Source organism: Oryza sativa, chromosome 3 (genome assembly GCF_034140825.1).
Source record: "Oryza sativa Japonica Group chromosome 3, ASM3414082v1".
In the NCBI taxonomy this organism is placed as follows: Eukaryota; Viridiplantae; Streptophyta; class Magnoliopsida; order Poales; family Poaceae; genus Oryza; species Oryza sativa.
In genome coordinates, this window is record NC_089037.1 from 19,055,296 (window position 1) to 19,073,653 (window position 18,358).

General features: G+C 43.0%; 2 protein-coding genes across 4 annotated transcripts in view; one reads left to right on the top strand and one right to left on the bottom strand.

The window, feature by feature from the left end:
- The window catches only part of LOC4333210 (uncharacterized protein At2g23090), a 43,545-nt gene that overhangs the window by 18,057 nt on the left and 7,130 nt on the right, over positions 1 to 18,358 (top strand). For 2 of the 3 annotated variants that reach the window (XM_015775717.3, XM_015775716.3), the window contains one exon: positions 374 to 812. The exons of the other annotated variant lie outside the window; for it this stretch is intronic. In XM_015775717.3, coding sequence (XP_015631203.1) covers positions 374 to 423 — 50 coding nt within the window. In that variant the 3' untranslated portion in view covers positions 424 to 812. Of the gene's footprint in view, positions 1 to 373; positions 813 to 18,358 lie in introns of those variants that run through there. 3 annotated transcript variants of the gene reach the window in all.
- Positions 5,130 to 11,124, bottom strand: LOC4333212 (probable helicase MAGATAMA 3). Its single transcript, XM_015775719.3, has 20 exons — positions 10,869 to 11,124; positions 10,634 to 10,775; positions 10,372 to 10,511; positions 9,870 to 10,067; positions 9,568 to 9,765; positions 9,441 to 9,476; positions 9,190 to 9,275; positions 8,954 to 9,004; positions 8,464 to 8,572; positions 8,266 to 8,371; positions 7,994 to 8,091; positions 7,815 to 7,919; positions 7,628 to 7,720; positions 7,436 to 7,489; positions 7,058 to 7,116; positions 6,888 to 6,972; positions 6,453 to 6,812; positions 6,228 to 6,350; positions 5,667 to 5,753; positions 5,130 to 5,584 (listed from the first exon to the last, which is right to left on the bottom strand). The coding sequence occupies exons 1-20, from the start codon at positions 11,007 to 11,009 to the stop codon at positions 5,366 to 5,368; spliced, it is 2,490 nt and encodes an 829-aa protein (XP_015631205.1). The 5' UTR covers positions 11,010 to 11,124; the 3' UTR covers positions 5,130 to 5,365.

The following is an 18,358-nucleotide window of genomic DNA, read 5'->3' on the forward strand; positions in this document are numbered from 1 at the left end:
GAAACTCAGAATACCACTAAAAATTAAAATTTTCTTGTGGTACTTAAAGAATGGAGTAATTTTAACAAAGGATAATTTAGCCAAAAGGAAGTGGAAAGGTAATGTTAAGTGTTGTTTTTGTGATTCTAACGAATCAATTCAACACCTTTTCTTAGATTGTATTTTAGCAAGATTCATGTGGAATGCAGTCTATATATCTTTTGGAATTCACCCGTCTAGGAATGTTGCTAGTATGTTCGGCAATTGGCTAAAGGGGGTTCAACCCAAGCTAAGAGCTCAAATCCTTGTGGGGATTTCAGCTTTGTGTTGGGCGGTTTGGTTATGCCGGAATAATGTAGTCTTTAATGGCTCTAATACTAATTTTCTGTTGCAGGTGATTTTCAGGGGGACTTTTTGGGCAAGACAATGGTCTTTGCTACTTAAGGAAGAAGATGGCCAAAAAGTGAGAGAAGGTTGCTTGATTCTAGAGAAGAGAGTTTCTGGCTTTTTCGCAATGAAGGGATGGAACTTAAGGAAAAGATTGGGAGATTAATGCTCTCTGGTTTTCTTGTGTGGTATGGTTGAAACTTTGTATTAACTTTTTAAGAATTTCTGTTGCTAGAGCCTAAGTACTCGGGTCTAGTTGCTTGTGATGGTGTTAAACCTTGTGTAAGGGTGTGAGTTTATGTACTCTTGTAAGTTTCGTTGGGGCTGTGTACATCCTTTTTTGGGTGTAGAGGCCGGTTTAATCCATTATCTAAAAAAATGTAAAGGATGCACTATATGGCACTCTGAAGTAAGGTTTCCTGAGTATGGTCTTTTGGTGAACAAAAGATGGGAGATGGATTTTTATCGCTCGAGGAGATATCCTCTCGTTTTCTTATTTTGTACATGGCATTGAAAAAATCATCAGAAAATTTTGAGAAAAAAAATGGAAAGACAGACCAGTATGTGATGTGTCATTCCACAACCATGTAAGCTTAAATTCAACTTGTACAATTAGAAACAAATATAGCAAATTTGACTGTGAATTACGTGTTTTATTCAAAGTCGAATTTGTTGTATGAGTTGAATTTAAACATGCATGTTTGTAGAGTGGCATATCACATATTGATCTAGCTTGCTTTTTTTCAGTTTTTTTAGTGATTTTTTGAGTGATATTAAAACAAGAAGACATCCTGTCAAGGTATAAATAGTTTCCTAAAAGGTGTATATTTTGTAAGATTACAATCTAGGGATAGAGAGAGAGAGAGAGAAGAGAAGAGAAAATCTAAGAAAAAAAGTTCAATCCACATCCAGAAATGAACCAGTGGTTATGGTTTTGCACTCACTAAAAACCAGACTAGCTACACTGTAATACACTTTGAACAGCTACATAATACAGAGTAGCAGCAGCGCTAATATACACAGTTTGGGGACAACTGCACAAATAAACCCAACAATTTAGTTATTTAGACGACCCTCTCATCCTTCTGCATTCCTCTCTAATTTTTGGATCGGAACACAAATTTATGCTTGTGTGTTATGAGCCACTACTATTTGGAGCCCCCACTATCCTCTGCACATAAAGATCAGAGCTTAGTGGAGGCACGACGAAGCTCATCCCGAGCTTACACAGCCATCCAAAGCTGTATCCTTAAAATGCGCAAGCTGCTAAATGATTGTCAGTCTCTAGCCTGAAAATGCCGGTGCCTTCCAACCCACGTTTTAGTTCATCCCAAGGAAGAATGGTAAATAGAGAGCAAATTAAATGGTAGAGGCTATTTAACCTCCATGGTCATCCAAGTTAAGAGGAATAATTGGCACGGGTGCTCTCTGTTTATATATTTATTATATACAGTGCATGCTAGAGATTCTAGTTATATTTGTCTTTCTAAAAGAATTGATGGAGACAATGATATACACATGCACATAGAGGTACTTGGAATCTGAAACTCATATAGGTATTGACAATTAGAAGCCTCAAATCAGCACTATGATTTTTGGGATTATTTTTCCTTGTACTGAACAACCTGCGTACATAGCTAGATGCATACATATGATCTGAAAAAAAAAAGGTCTTAAGAAATCTTCGTAGACGAAGATTTCATGATGTAACATCCCGTCTCTCCCAGGCCGGGCCCGCTTACATATGGTAGCTTTCATAGGTCATAGACTGCCCTCACAGATCAACTTTGTCCTTACTAGTGAGTGTGAACTCAGGAAGAACTTGAAGAACTTACATATCTTTTCTGCACACTTTATCCGTCCTTACTAGAGCCCTCACAGACCAACTTTGTCCTTACTAGTGAGTGTGAACTCAGGAAGAACTTGAAGAACTTACATATCTTTTCTGCACACTTTGTCCGTACTTACTAGTGTGAACTCAGGAAGAACTTACATATCTTCTTCCCGATCGGTCACCCGTCCCTAAATTGCTCCAAGCCAAGCACGATTAACCTCAGAGTCCTCACAGACCAACTTTGTCCTTACTAGTGAGTGTGAACTCAGGAAGAACTTGAAGAACTTACATATCTTTTCTGCACACTTTGTCCGTCCTTACTAGTGTGAACTCAGGAAGAACTTACATATCTTCTTCCCGATCGGTCACCCGTCCCTAAATTGCTCCAAGCCAAGCACGATTAACCTCAGAGTTCCTTAGTGATCGGCTTCCGAAAAAAAAGTTGCAACTTGTTGATATGAGTATTTTATTAATCCTATTAAGTACTAGGCTGGGATGTTACATATGATTAACATCTTTTTTACGGCATGACAAAGATGATAGATTTGCTGCACGTTAACTCTCTCGTGGTTCTTACTACCCATGCCTCCATAGCTACTTATGGCCTGCCATACACACCCTCTGCAATACCACTGGCGATGTATGAGCCACTCACGTGGGACCAGACCCGCTTGTCAGTGACTTCTAGTTCTAGCCGCAGTGCAAAGGATCTATGCGCATTTTATCACAACTGTTGCATGGCCTAAAGTCCCAGTGCCTCCCAGTCCTATAGTTCGAGCTACTAAAAAAGAATATATATATATATATATATATATATATATATATATATATATATATATATATATATATATATATATATATATATATATATATATATATATATATATATATATATATATATAGGACACTCATATGGGGCACCATGGTGCCCGGGCACCATGGTTTCAAATGCACAAAATTACTCAAATTTTTCAAAATTTTTAAATTGTGAGTATATACCTAGTTATAAGAATTCGATTCATACATATATCTATCAACAAAACAACTCAAATTTAACTTTATTTCACAATTCATGATTACATACCTAACTAATTATATGTATGGATGCTATATACCTAGAATCAAAATCTAACAAAAACAAGTTCAAATTCAGTTCAAACTTGCTTTGAAGTAGTTAGTAAAGTAGTTAATGTTAATACCTAAATAATTGAAAAAGTTTCATACTCATTTGAATTGGTTATATACTCAATTTCAACAATGGTGCCCGGGCACCATGGAGCACCAAACAAATTTACTATATATATATATATATATATATATATATATATATATATATATATATATATATATAAAGGGCTTCATTTCGTTAGAAAATCACATATTCATTTCCTTCGTATGAACAGAGAAAAATATGATGACTCAAAGAACCCTACCACGAACTTTGTACAGCGTGCATTACTTAGAACGACTAGGAAAGTAAGATAAGATAAGCAAGAATAAAAAATATTTGTCGGAATAGCGGAATAGAAAATTAAGAAATGCAAAAATGCAGAAAAAGAAGTGCCTCTATTTAGAGATTTATCTACTTAGATGAAAAAAATCATACTCTATCTATATTATTAACGAATATGTATCCCAACCCATCTCGAGGTATTTGTATCAATACCTATTCGGAAGATCCCTTTTTTCTGTGCCAGGAACCAGATTTGAACTGGTGACACGAGGATTTTCAGTGTATGTATGTATGTATGTATGTATGTATATATATATATAGTATGTATGTATATATGTGTATATATATAAATATATATATATATATATATATATATATATATATATATATATATATATATAGTATGTATATATATATATATATATATACATACTATATATATATATATATAGTATGTATATATGTGTATATATATATATATATAGTAAATTTGTTTGGTGCTCCATGGTGCCCGGGCAACATTGTTGAAATTGAGTATATAACTAATTCAAATGAGTATGAAACTTTTTCAATTATTTAGGTATTAACATTAACTACTTTACTAACTAGTTCAAAGCAAGTTTGAACTGAATTTGAACTTGTTTTTGTTAGATTTTGATTCTAGGTATATAGCATCCATACATATAATTAGTTAGGTATGTAATCATGAATTGTGAAATAAAGTTAAATTTGAGTTGTTTTGTTGATAGATATATGTATGAATCGAATTCTTATAACTAGGTATATACTCACAATTTAAAAATTTTGAAAATTTTGAGTAATTTTGTGCATTTGAAACCATGGTGCCCGGGCACCATGGTGCCCCATATGAGTATACTATATAGTAAATTTGTATATATATATATATATATACATATATATATATATATAGAGAGAGAGACTTCTTGGCTTAGAATGCGCCCATCCAGCTCACTTTACCTTGAGCATGAAAAAGGAGAAAAACAAAAACCAAAGAATTGCACTAGAAACCCCTCCTGTCGTGCATACACGCCTCTCTCGACTTGGTTTCTCGGTGTCTCTGTGTACATGTCACTGCATATATTGCTCTTTTACTCTGCCTTTTAAAGGCCAATGCCATCTGTTGTGCAGCTCATCTACACGCAGGCAGCAGCTGCAAACTCATGATGGCAGCCCATGTGTGTTCTGCCGCTCAGGCAGTGCATGTATGCTGCGGTTAATGCACTTGGCTTTCATAAAGAAAAGCAAACAATGGTTTTCTTCGACATCTGCAAGTACCCCATGTAAAAGAAAGATGAGATAAATCACTGGTTACACACTTACCTACGAACACCAAAGAAAATGCCATCAGACTGCCACAGCCTAGAGCAACACTTCTTTTTTTGGAACAATATGCACAACTGCCGTGCAAAATTATAGCCGCAGACAAATTAAAGCCAGTGGAGCAGTTTTCAGCTCTTTTGGTGCAAGGGGCTTTGTATACATACATAACTTAAAACATAAGATGTAGCTATGCCTGCAACTATGAACTCAGGCATTCAGCCACCTCTCGCACCCGAAATAGCAAAGAATCACGGCACTGAATTTGTAATTCGAAGGCTCAACTAAAGGCCCTGGCTGTGGCTGGGGTCCAGCATCCAAGTCCACCTAAACAAATGTTGCTCTTCTACATACCTCTATGTGGTAGTGAATGGTTAGTCATCGCCGCCACCATCATCAGCCTCCACGGGATCATCATCATACCCTTCATCCTCTTGGTCGCCAGCATCGTCGACATCCATGAGTTCTTGCCCTACAACTGCTTCGTTTATTGCTTCCAATGCTTGCACAGTCCTCAGCTCCGGAGGAGCTCTCTCCACTTTCATGGTTTTCAGCTTATCATCCACAAAGAATGCGGTGAATGGCTTCGGAACCTACAAGGTGCTCATAGTTAGATTCATTCAAGTGTTTACTTCCTATGCTTTGAACAAAAGGAAAAGGTGGCAGCAATCAAACCTGGAAATAGCGACCCCGCTCTTTTGCACTCTCAACAAGGTTGTTCCAGTGTTTATCTTCCTTCAATGTTGAAGCAGAACCTACAACCTGTGGTATGACAAGTATTATTTGGATTGATAACTAAACCAACAAAGTTAACTACATAAGCAAATAGTGATATAGCCAGAAACAACTGATTGACCAGATATCCAGTCTATGATTTACTTTTACTAGCCCCTGTGCAATGGATGGAATCCAAGAAAGTTACATATTGCACAGCTCACCAATCTCAGAAAGGGACTTTACATTATGAACGTAAGATAAAACCTCACATGACAGAACAAAAATTGCAGCAGCCACCTTGAACTAGCATGCTGAGCAGTACTGTATGAGAGAGATGCTCCTTGCTTTGTACACACTTCACTAGGATGCAAAACTCTCCATTATTGAGTAAAAACACGCCTCTGTACTCATATGAGTGCATATCCGCTGTGTATTATGCAAAAGACGGTACTGCTTGACTGCAAATCATGCAGAAATTGGTATGACATGTAAGGATTGGAGTTTGCATAGATTACTTACTAGTACAGCAGACCTAGCTCTTGTGATGGCGACATTCATTCGTCGAAAATCAGAAACGAACCCAATCTTTTGTTCCTTATTGCACCGAACACATGAGAAAATGACTACTTCCTTTTCACACCCCTATATGTGAGCATCAAGAACAAACATTACAAAAGTTATAATCACTGTGATTTGCTACAAATCTACATATACAGCAGGTCTGCATTTGCATGCAAAACAAACCTGGAATCCATCAACTGTATTTACGTCTATCACTTCCTTAGACTGATCACCGAAGGTCGACCGAAAATGGTCCTTCAAGAGCTTCACCTGATGCCTGTATGGTGATATGACAGCTACCTGGGAACTAGATTTGAGTTCTGGATAGCGCATAGCCATTTGATGATATAAGAGGGTTATGAATTCCACTTCATCCTCATTCACCCATGAACCACTTCCAGATGGTTGGGACTCAGTCCCATCCACATCAAAGAAGCAGAATGGGCCGAAACAGCTGTAGGAATGCCATGGACGTTTCTTGCTGAGTCCCTCCCCGTCTTCTAGGACACCTTCGTAGAATTCTTTCGAGGGGAATATACTAATCTGTTTTTTAGTGGATTAATAAAATAAGAAAACGACTCCAGTCTCCATCTTTTAAATGAATTTAGGCAATATTACCTCTGGGTGCATGCGATACTGAATTTTGAGCATTTGCACAGGAAAACCTGCAGCCTGAAATCTCTTGAACAAACTAGTACCGTACCTAATGGATACATTAGTATTATTTAGAATGTTGTAAAACCTTACATCCAGAGTATGTATAGAACAGAGAGAGAGAGAGATCTTACCCTAACTTCTGAGCAGTAGATGAAATTACAGTTGCAGGCAACTGAACTGGGTCACCAACCTGACAAAATATTAACAGAAATAGTTAGATATGAGATCACAATCAGCTCAGATGAAAGCTTCATGTATCAGGGTATCTAGAGAAACAGTGTGTGCAGACGCACTGAGAAATGAAAACACATGGTCAGAGAATCAAATCTAAGCTAGTGAAAGATCTCTGTGTACTCCAGCAAAATAAATTTAAAAGTGCCATGCCCATGTATGATTTCTTTGCTGAGCGAATTAACAAGGTATTATAATGACAAAATGGTAAGGCATAAAGATAAGGCTCATAGTTGAAGAGAAGGGCAACATAAATCGTAGATAGGTGGATGTCATACAAGAAAAACTTGTTTGCACCCATGGATCAAGGGTATAAGAGTTGCTGGTTCTACCTGAAAAAAGAAGGGGATATGCCAAACTTCAGAATTTCAACATAACAGAAAGTCAGAAACTCATAAAATACCATTATCTAAATCTGAGAGTGGCTAAATGCTCCATCGTGTAACAATCTGTATAAAGCAAACACTCACAGCTTGTGCAGCTTCATCAATTATAACAACATCAAAAGCACGAGCCATCCTGCTGAAAATGGATGATCCACTAAAACTTAGCGTAGAAAACACCTACAAATTTTGCTTGACAGTCAGAATCAAATATTAAATGATTCCTGGAATACTGAAATAAGCAAAAGAATGTGAAATAAGAAAATGAATGTACGATGGCTGCTTCATCAAGAATGGAAGATCTAATTCGATCATATTCACCAGCCCCTCGTCTCCCACCATCTGATGAGCGATCCACACCAGAAAGTTTTTGTTGTATCTGCAAAGATATCAACTTATCAACTCACTGTAATTGAGTTGGACAGAAAATACTTAGCAACTAAAATCACGTACAAGGTAATCCATGGAAACTGCTTTAACAGAGTGATGCGCCTTCAGTCCAATTCGCACAATCTTAGGATTATAGGTGTTGTTATTTTCATCGCGTATTCCTGAAAGGAAGAAGAATAATAATTTAGATGATTGATTTTCCGATCAATAAATTAGTGACCAGATGAGCCTAAGAAATGTTGTTTAGTTTGTAGCACATGGATGCAATTGAAAGAGTATTTTTATTGTCAGAACATTTTTCTGAATTGGATCAGTCAGCACAGAAACCCCTTTACCTGTTTGCAGAACTCGCAGCACAATCTCATCAAGTGCTGAGTTGGATGGAGCACAGACCAAGACATGGGCCCGATACTTGCGATTGGAACTTACGACCTCAGGTTTCTATCAAGACAGGTGTTTACCATGTAACAAAAATACAAAATTCATACAGGCATCATGGCAAATATAGCAAAGTACAGAGCACAGAAGCTTACTAGCTCATTCCCAGTAGGATAAAAACCATCATCGCCGTCAACAGGCATAATTAAATCTCGAGGATTTACACCAATCAGCCACGGGGAGGCCTTCATCCAGTGTGCATGCCTATCACATGAGCTCTGCAGTAAGATAGTGCAACAGATATTTGCAGCAGTATTATGTAGCAAATAAAGGAACTGCATAATTCCACAGAGTAAGAAAAGAAAAAAATACACTGAAAAGAATTTCTTTATCAGTTCCCATACTACATATAAAATCCACATGCTGAGTGATCACTAAATATGATAGTACAAATGTAAAAATAGCTACAATCTTCTCCCTCTAACAAACACTAAGAGAAGTACCATAAAGTAAGGTGAATTTGTTATTTCCAAACACCATAGAGAACTTGTTTAAAGGAGGAAAAAAGCAAGCAGAAGAAATGGACAAAACAAGAAAATTAGCTGAGGATGAAGCAATTGAAAAGAGTCCAATTCATTAACATACTTGCCCTCAATATCAAGCTCTGGACCGTGTTTTTTAACATCAAAACCACCTCTGCATGACAAGAACGTAAATCATGTCAGATACATGTAGCTTTTGGAAACTGTATTGAACACTTATATTTATGTTTTAGCTTCTAATATCTCTTTTTTTATATATCAAGGTTTCTCCTCTCCATAACAGAAAGATACTAGTCTACATTTCACTCAGTAATAAATATACACAGGTGAAGATATTACTTGGTTTGCATTCTTGCAGGAGCAGAATGGAGAACAGCACTGAGGAGTCCAAGGATAGTTTGTGTTTTTCCTGTTCCTGGGGGCCCCTACAAATATACATTGGAGTTCTATATGAATGGCATGTGACAACAAGTAGAGCACATGTAGCTGCATATACTCTAGTTCTCAAGGCACTAGCATTTCTCTAAAATAGGTTAATGATAAATAATACTGAAAAATAAACAAATATAACTGGAAATAAGCAAACAAACCTGGATAAGAACAAAGGATCTGCGAGAAAGACCTGCCTGCAAGAGATAATGCATTGATCAATCAGACATCTGATTTTTCTTAGAACTAAATTGAGCAACAAAAAAGGATATTAAGAATAATGCTCACGTTGACTGCATCTAGTTGTGAATCATTAAGGTTTGTTTTAAGATAATCCATAAGTGGCTCAGGGACATTCCAAGCACGGTTTTGATCATTCCCACCACTGTTCTTCTCACTAGCTGAAAGAATCAGATCCTTAAAAGGAAGTGATGCTACAGAGTGCATGCCCGAGAATTCTCGCATTATGGTAGACAAGCTGCAAATCTGACAATTTTAACCATAAAAGAAAATAGCATATTCATATGTGTTGTCAATGAATTATGCAAGCATGAAAACTCAGGCATTCTTTATTAGCAGTTGAAACTCACCTTTAAAATCCAGAGGAAGCTCTCTGTAGTTGAAAAAATGGAAGCAATACGCTGCAGCCTAGAACAGCTCACAGGCTTTGCTACATTAAGATTTTTTATTTCACCTGCCACAAATGTCCTTAGAGAAATCGTTTCTCTGCCACCCCGCTGTTCCACTAAGGCAAAGGCATATGCACTGGGGGTCACTCCCTCTTCAAACTACAAAAGTGCAGATATATATCAATGTGATGAATTTTCAATCATAACTTCTTTCTTGAAGAGATATCGCATAGAATCGATGGAGCATTTTGCTAGCCTGGCATATTATCTAAAACCATGGAAAGCACTTTTTCTGGTGAAATTATGTCTCAAGTTCCCCATAGCCCTTCCAAATGTAGGAGCGCAGATAAGTAACTAACATTGTCTTGAGTTCTTGACACGCTATATGTTCCACTAAATTCTGTAGCCATCTATACCTTTTGAAACATTTCCTATCACACCACTAAGGTGCTAAAGCACTTACTTTCTCTTTGGACAGCAGCAGGAGATCGTTCTCCGACACCATCTCCCGGAAATCATCAAGCACGGCCATGGACACCTTGTGGAACCCCTCCGACTCGGTGCACGACGCCACAATCCCCTTCTGCCAGTTCTGCCCAGCCTCTGCCCACACAGAAACGCAAGGGAGAGAAAAACAACACACACACACACACACACACTGTTAAATAAACCGACAGCAAATTGGGGGGGCAACACGAAATCGGGCGCGCCACCCACCCACCCACCTTCCTCCTCGTCGCTGCGCCCCTGGACGATCTGCGCCTTCACCTCCTCGAACAGCAGCGGCTCGAACACAGCGAGGTACTCGGCCACCGAGGCGTACGTGTTCTTCACGCGCCCCAGCCCCTTCGCCTGCTGCTGCCCGCCCTGTCCTCCCAAGCCGCCATATAGAAAAAAAATTCAAAGGTGGTGCCGGTGATTGCAAAGCGAGCGCTCGGGGCGGGGCGGGGAGGGGCGTACCTTGGAGTCCGCGACGAGGCGGACGTAGTCCCAGCTGAGGACGATCTTGTGGAAGCGGTCCATGGTGGAGGCGGCGACGCCCGACGAGGAGGAGGAGGCGCCGCCTCCGCCTCCGCCGCCGCCGGATTTGTCCACCGCCATTGGGGCGGCGGCGCGGCGGCGCGGCGGCGAGAGAAGGGGGTTCTGGGGTTTAGTGAGCCGCCGGCGCTGCAGCGGCAAACAGCCTCGCTCTGGAAAGAAGGAAAAGGAACGAGATGAGAGCAAACAGAGAGAAAGTGCGATGCTAATGGTTATGGCCATGTAATGGGCCTGAGCCCATTTCTGAAGTACCCCCAACGAACATGGGGCAACTCCGATGCAAATCCACAAACGAAAGTTTGATGAAATGGGGCTTCAATTACTTGTGCTGTGGTTAGCGCATTAATCATTGTATACAAAATACAAAAATTCGCTGCTGGACACCGTATCTATTAAAATATTTATTTCTAATTTAATAGAAGAGAGAAATCATAAAAAATTTATTGCTGGACACCACACTTATTAGAATATTTATTTACAATTGAATAGAAGAGATAAATCACGTATAAGTCTCCATCTCCTCTCTCTCTTTCTCTCAGCTTTCTCTCTCGTTCTCGGTAGGATAAATTAGCCTAAAGTATATAAGTCACATTTAAGGTTTCTTTAATAATAAAATATGTCACAGTAAAATAAATGATATCCTATATACCTATACAAATCATCCTCACTGTTAGAATTCTCTGCTTCCTGGTGCTTCCATGTCACCCTTTTTGTCCTCACCGTTGGATCCGCATCGGCCGTTCCTCCCGCATCGCTCCTCTCCTCTCATCTCCCGCATCTTGCTACGGCGCCAGCCCCACGCGCATCGCTCCCCACCTCTCCTCTCTCGCATCTCGCTGCTTCGCTGGCCCCACGCGCATCGACTCCCCTCTCCCGCATCGCTCTCCTCCTCGATCGTGGCGGGCAGCCAGGAAGCGCGACCACCGCGCAAACGTCGTGCCTCTTCCATTCACCGCGCCGCTTGCTTTGCTGATTTTATGGCGACTCTCCTCCTCCCAGCGCTGTTGTGCGTAGTAGTTGAGGGATCACGACCTCCTGTGGTTCGCTCCCCATTCACCCAGATCCCTTCGTTTACACTTCGATCTCCTTCCTCTCACATCTGTATATCATTGGCAATAAGCATAAAAGCCATCGAATCCGTTTCCTCCGACTATCAAATCGTCGCCCATCTTCTCAAACTTCCCCTCCACTTTCATCTCCCTCACATGTATGTATGTCGGGGCACCAGGTTGAGTCCAGCTGCACATCGCCTACTCCTCTTCGGGCTAAAGAACGCACTTTTTTTTATCAAGGGTGGCCCTTGCTGTGCCCAGCGCCATGGAGGTAAGCACCACCACCGCCTTTCTAATCCATGAAGGTAAGCACCATCATCGTCAATTTTGCAGCCCAAATACAGAACAGAAGGAGGTCGCTGGCACTGGGCAAAATTGCTCAACTTGCCGATTATTCAGAGCCGATTATTCAGAGCTGAAGGAGCACGCCAATAGCAGGATGATGCCTTCTGATTCATCACTATATCTATGTGACCAGGTCTGACCGTCTGAGGCATTGTCCAACTTTCATATGTAATTTTTGCATACTACAAATGGATTCAGAATTGAAGACACTATTCCTAACACAAAGGTAACCATATCTTCCAGCGTTTAAACACTTATTTACATGGATGCTTCTGTTAAGAAAAAAATACCATAGGTACAAATTCAATTGCTGGTTGATTCCAAAAATATATCATGGAAAAAACATTCTCTTCCATAAAATTTTCAGGCTGCAAAACTGCAATGCTAATCTTCTCTTTGTAACTCATGACACATGAACAACCTACCAACAACGGTTCTTCTCCTCCTAGATTGTAACCCATGTGTTTATCCTCCAGATGTGTTCCCTTTCATATTATTGACCCTTTATATGACCATCATGTTATCCCTTCTCCTAACACAAAAGTTGCACTACCGCATCTGGAGGATCCTAACATAAAACATCATGACACTAACAACCAAATTTAGTATCCTCATACTATTAATTGCCAATTTTGTTTGATTTACGAAAAAAAATCCTCATAGACATAGCACTCTTGAAACAACATAGAAGTTTTTTAATCATATTCAAGTTATTACAATTTATCTGATTTAGCTATTACAATGTTCCGCAGCAACGCAGCGGGGTATCATCAGTTTATATAAACACTCTTCCCCTTCCCACTATCTGCCAGGTACGACCGCACGAGCATACCAACGACTAGCACCGCTTCCTCTTCCTCCTTGTTGCATCTCGCCCAGTGCCTATTAGGAATACTTTGCCATATATGTACAGATTGTATTGTATTGTTTCTTTCCTTGTATTCTCCTCTAATTGAGGATCCTGTACATGTGCTTCCTATATTAATACATGGCCACCCCTCCCATTGGGTGTGTGGTGTTCTCCCCATTCCATTCTATATGGTATCAGATTCCAAGTTTTCTTCTCCTCTTCCGCTGCTCCAGCGCTGCTTCCTCTCTGGTCGCTGTGTCCACCGAGCGTCGCCGCCTCCCTGGCTGCCACGCCCTTCTTCCCTCACCATGTCCACTTCCTCAGCTACTTCCGCTGCCACCGACTCCGCTACGGTGTCGTCTTCCACCTCTACCGTCGCCCCGGTTTTCGTCAACCCGTATGCGACCATCACCGTCAAGTCCCATGTTCCGATCTCCCTCGAGCTTCGTAACCCCAACTACAACAAGTGGAAGGCCTTCTTCCGCTCGATGTGTGGGAAATTCGGTCTCCTCGATCTTCTTGACGCTGCTCCTCTCACCAACCCCGACGCCGCCTGGGAACAGGCCGATTGCTGCCTCCGCAACTGGCTCTTCGGCTCCGTTGCCGACGACGTCCTCGACCTCGCCATGGAGCCTGATCAATCGGCCCGGGACTTGTGGATCGCCATCGACAACCTCTTTCAAGCCAACAAGGAGCCTCGCACGATCTATCTGCATCACGAGTTCCACTCCATGACCCAAGGCGATCTCTCCGTCGCCGACTATTGTCAGCGCATGAAGACGGCGGCTGATGCCCTCCGCGACGTTAGCCACCCCGTCACCGAGTCCCAGCTCGTCCTCAACCTCCTCCGCGGCGTCAACTCGCGCTTCACCAGCACGGCCGACAACATCGCGAGCGCCCCTGTCTTGCCGTCCTTCGCCTCTGCGAGGAACACGCTGGTTCTCAAGGAGCTTCGCAACGCCAACTCGGTACAAGTCCAGCCCGAGACTGCCCTCGTCGCAGCCAACAGCGCCCACTCCAACTGCACCGGGGGCACTTGCCACTCCTCTGGCAGCGGTGGGCAGCAGCAGAACCGCGCCGGCGGCGGCAACGGCGGCAAGAACAAGGGCAAGAACGGCGGCCGCAACAACAACCGCAACTCCGGCGGCAACGGCGGCGGTGGATTCGGCGGCCGCCCTGGTGGATAGAACAACGGCAGCAACAGCTTCGGCACCAGCACTTTCTCCGTCCCTGCTCCATGCCAAGCTGTACCATGGGTGTTTTTGCCCTGGGCAGGACAGCAGCAACCCTGGCGTTCTCCCAGCGCCGGGATACTTGGGCCGTATCCTCAGGCTCACACTGCCTTCGCCGGGCCATACTCCTCGCCACCGCCTGCAGGGTCTGTCCAGCTGGCTTGGGACCAAGCCGGCCTTGTCGCCGCTCTCAATGGAATGACGCTTCACAACCCCAACTCATGGGTTCTCAACACGGGTGCCACTTCGCACATGTCCTCCACCGACGGTATACTCGTTACTCGCCTCCCCAACTCACAAACTTATATTACCGTTGGTAATGGTCACTCCATTCCGGTTGTTTGCCGTGGCACTTCCTTTCTCCCTATTGGCACCACTAGATTCGACCTTCGTCATGTTCTTGTTGCTCCCTCTTTGGTTCGCAATTTACTCTCTATTCGCCAATTTACCCGTGACAATAAATGTTCCATTGAGTTTGATGAGTTTGGTTTTTCTATTAAGGACCCTCAGACCCGACGCGTGATTCTTCGTTGCAATAGCCATGGCGAGCTCTACACCCTCCCGGCCGCTGCACCTTCCATCGCCGCCCACTACAACCTTGCCACCTCCTCCACATTATGGCATCGCCGCCTCGGTCATCCGGGTCCAACCGCCGTCACCACTCTCCAACATTTATCCGCCATACCTCGCTCCAAGACAAATAATTCCCTTTGCCATGCTTGTCAGTTAGGGAAACACACTCGTCTTCCTTTTAATAAGTCCACCTCCAGTACCTCTTCTCCTTTTGAACTTGTGCACTGTGATGTATGGACTTCTCTTGTTATGAGCATTTCGGGCTTCAAATTTTATTTAGTGCTGGTTGATGATTTTACTCATTTTTGCTGGACGTTTCCTCTTTGCCAGAAATCCGATGTTCATCGCCATATTGTTGAGTTCGTTGAGTATGCCCACACATAGTTCGGCCACCGCCTCAAGTGTCTCCAAGCCGACAACGGTACCGAGTTTGTTAATCACAACACCACCTCCTTTCTCGCTGGTAGAGGTTCCCTGTTACAGCTCTCCTGTCCATATACTTCCCCGCAGAACGGCAAGGCCGAACGCATGATTCGCACCCTCAACAACTCCGTCCGTACCCTCCTCCTACAAGCCTCCATGCCACCCTCCTATTGGGCCGAAGGTCTAGCCACCGCCACATACCTCCTGAACCGTCGACCCTCGTCCTCGGTAAACAACTCAATCCCATTCCAGCTTCTTCATCGCAAGATTCCCGATTATTCCATGTTACGAGTGTTTGGGTGTTTATGCTATCCCATATTCACATGCTAATATGGGAGCCAGGAACAAATAATGGGGTTCATATAATTCATTCACACACAGAATTCCTGGTGCAAATAAAATAACTTTCAATGTCCCCATTGACACTAGAACTCCAAAGAAGATGACTAGGTAGCTGCAAAAAACACCATCCCAATTCCTCCACAGAAAAAAAAAATATAGTCACACAATATTACATGTTAATGACTTAAATAGCTAGAATTATTTTATGCCATGATGTAAATCAATACTTGACAGTCTCATAAACACATCAAACCAAAATTGGCACAGATGCTGCTCAGAACCAGGTAGTAGTTTTTGCAGTGCAACCAAATGAGACTCGGGCCAAGGTGGAAGTCTTAGGCAGAGGACAAAATCAAATAATCGAGTCTACCTGCTAGATTTAAGGGCTATGAAATGGGGTAAATATTTCACTCTGTACTTTCTGCTGGCTAGTGGGACAGCCTTAGTATAATGAGTGGGGTATGCACACTCAGGTATACACGGAGGCCCAACGTTTCAGATTATTTTCCTGGAATAGACTCTAATCTGGTTTTGATAAGCAAAATGGTTAAATTAGCGCAAGAGGGGCCTGTGTGGGATAGTACAAAGTAGGGCGAAGACGGAGGATAAAGAGAAAGAAAGTGAAGAAGCGAGGGGGGGAGGGGGATAGAACAAGGATTTTTGGGTGGGTCAGATGTAAACAATACTCTCACCATTTCACATATTTTGGGTGGGTGTACTTGGCTGGTGACTCGGGGGTGAACTTACTCCCGTCCCATCCCCCTCACCTCTGGTACTTATATATGCAAAGCAGAGGCAATGCAAGAGGAACTTATCCTGCACTTGCCTTACCACTTCACCAGTGCTACGAGAATCAAGTTTAATGTTCCAACCATATTTTCCTCTCTTTTTTTGCACCATGGTACTAATTTTTCACATTCAAATTAGAGCGCAAAAATTACCAAATGCAATTGAATCAACCTAGGGGTTGTCTATTCATTGGTCAACTGAACTCACTTTTTGATGGCCACGATTGTTCAAAGACGTGCAGCCTTCACAAACTTAGCCCTTACTCTTTCTCTCATTCTTTTGCCACCTCATCCTCCCAATCTTCAGCCCCTCCGTGCCACCACTCCCTCCCTACCAGGCCACCCTCGATCACCACTATCTCATTGCCCTCTCCTCAACTCCATTGAGAGCCTCCCTCATCCCATTTATTCGCCTGTCTCCTCCAGCTTGAACCTCCGGAACCACCCACCCACCCCTCTTAGCCTATCTGAGAATCTTCCCTCAGTGCCATCACCGGAACTCGCCCTCATCCTCTTCCAAGGCCGAGGTGTCGCCTCAACACCCCACCACGGCCACCACCGCTCCAGTCATCGCTATAAGCCCAAAGACCCCCTCCCCCAATCCCCCCACCATGAACCCTAATCTGGTGCCGCCGCCGCCGCCATCCCCCTACCGCAGGATGCCGCTAAAGAGGACAACTAGAGCACAAATCTCACACATCCCCCACATGGATTCGACGGTGCGCAAACTCGACTAAATCTTTTCTTTATTACAGTTCTCAGTCATCTAACAGATAGCAAAACTGCCAACACAATGCCATTGAGATACATACATACAAAGCACAAAAAGGGCAGACCTAACGTGGGGCAGTTTGAACCACCCCCTCCCCCCAAATATTTTTTCCCCAAACAAACTGATTAATAGTAATGACTAAGGTTAATACGAAGAGCAAAACTCTTCCAGATCGAGACCGGATGCGAAGGAAGGAAGGGATGTGCGAACTCATGAGTTTCCTGGACGCATATTCCGGCTATCACCAGATCCATATGAATCCGCCTGACATCCCGAAGACAGCCTTCATCACCCCGTTCGGCACTTTCTGTCACCTCAGGATGCCTTTCGGCCTAAGGAATGCCGGAGCAACCTTCGCCAGACTGGTATACAAGGTCCTTTGCAACCAGCTGGGGCGAAATGTAGAAGCTTATGTCGACGATATTGTCGTGAAAAGCCGTAGGGCTTTTGATCATGTGTCCGACCTGCAGGAGGCCTTCGACAACTTGCGCGCAGCGGGCATAAAACTGAATCCTGAGAAGTGTCTTCGGCGTTCGCGCGGGCAAATTGCTGGGTTTCCTAGTTTCCGAAAGAGGCATAGATACGAACCCCGAGACAATCGATGCCATTCAGCAAATGAAGCCCCCGTCAAGTGTACATGAAGTACAAAAGCTTGTAGGCCGAATTGCGGCACTTAGCCGTTTCCTCTCAAAAGCGGCCGAAAGAGGTCTGCCATTCTTCAAGACCCTCCGGGGCGCAGGAAAGTTCAGTTGGACACCAGAATGCCAAGTAGCATTCGCCGAGTTAAAGCAATACTTGCAGAGCCCACCAGCCCTCGTAAGCCCAACACCAGGAAGTGAACTGCTGCTATACTTAGCAGCTTCACCGGTGGCGGTCAGTGCTGCCCTCGTCCAAGAAACAGAGTCTGGCCAGAAACCGGTTTATTTTGTCTCCGAAGCACTGCAAGGGGCGAAGACAAGATACATCGAAATGGAAAAGCTCGCTTACGCCCTAGTGATGGCTTCACGCAAGCTCAAGCACTACTTCCAGGCCCAC

Excerpts from the sequence above, each read along its gene's own strand:
- LOC4333212 (XM_015775719.3), bottom strand. The coding sequence starts at position 11,009 with ATGGCGGTGGACAAATCCGGCGGCGGCGGAGGCGGAGGCGGCGCCTCC. Across the intron at positions 9,766-9,869 it reads GCTTCCTCTGGATTTTAAAG|ATTTGCAGCTTGTCTACCAT; the intron begins GTGAGTTTCAAC and ends TAAAATTGTCAG. Across the intron at positions 8,092-8,265 it reads GCTGCGAGTTCTGCAAACAG|GAATACGCGATGAAAATAAC; the intron begins GTAAAGGGGTTT and ends TCTTCCTTTCAG.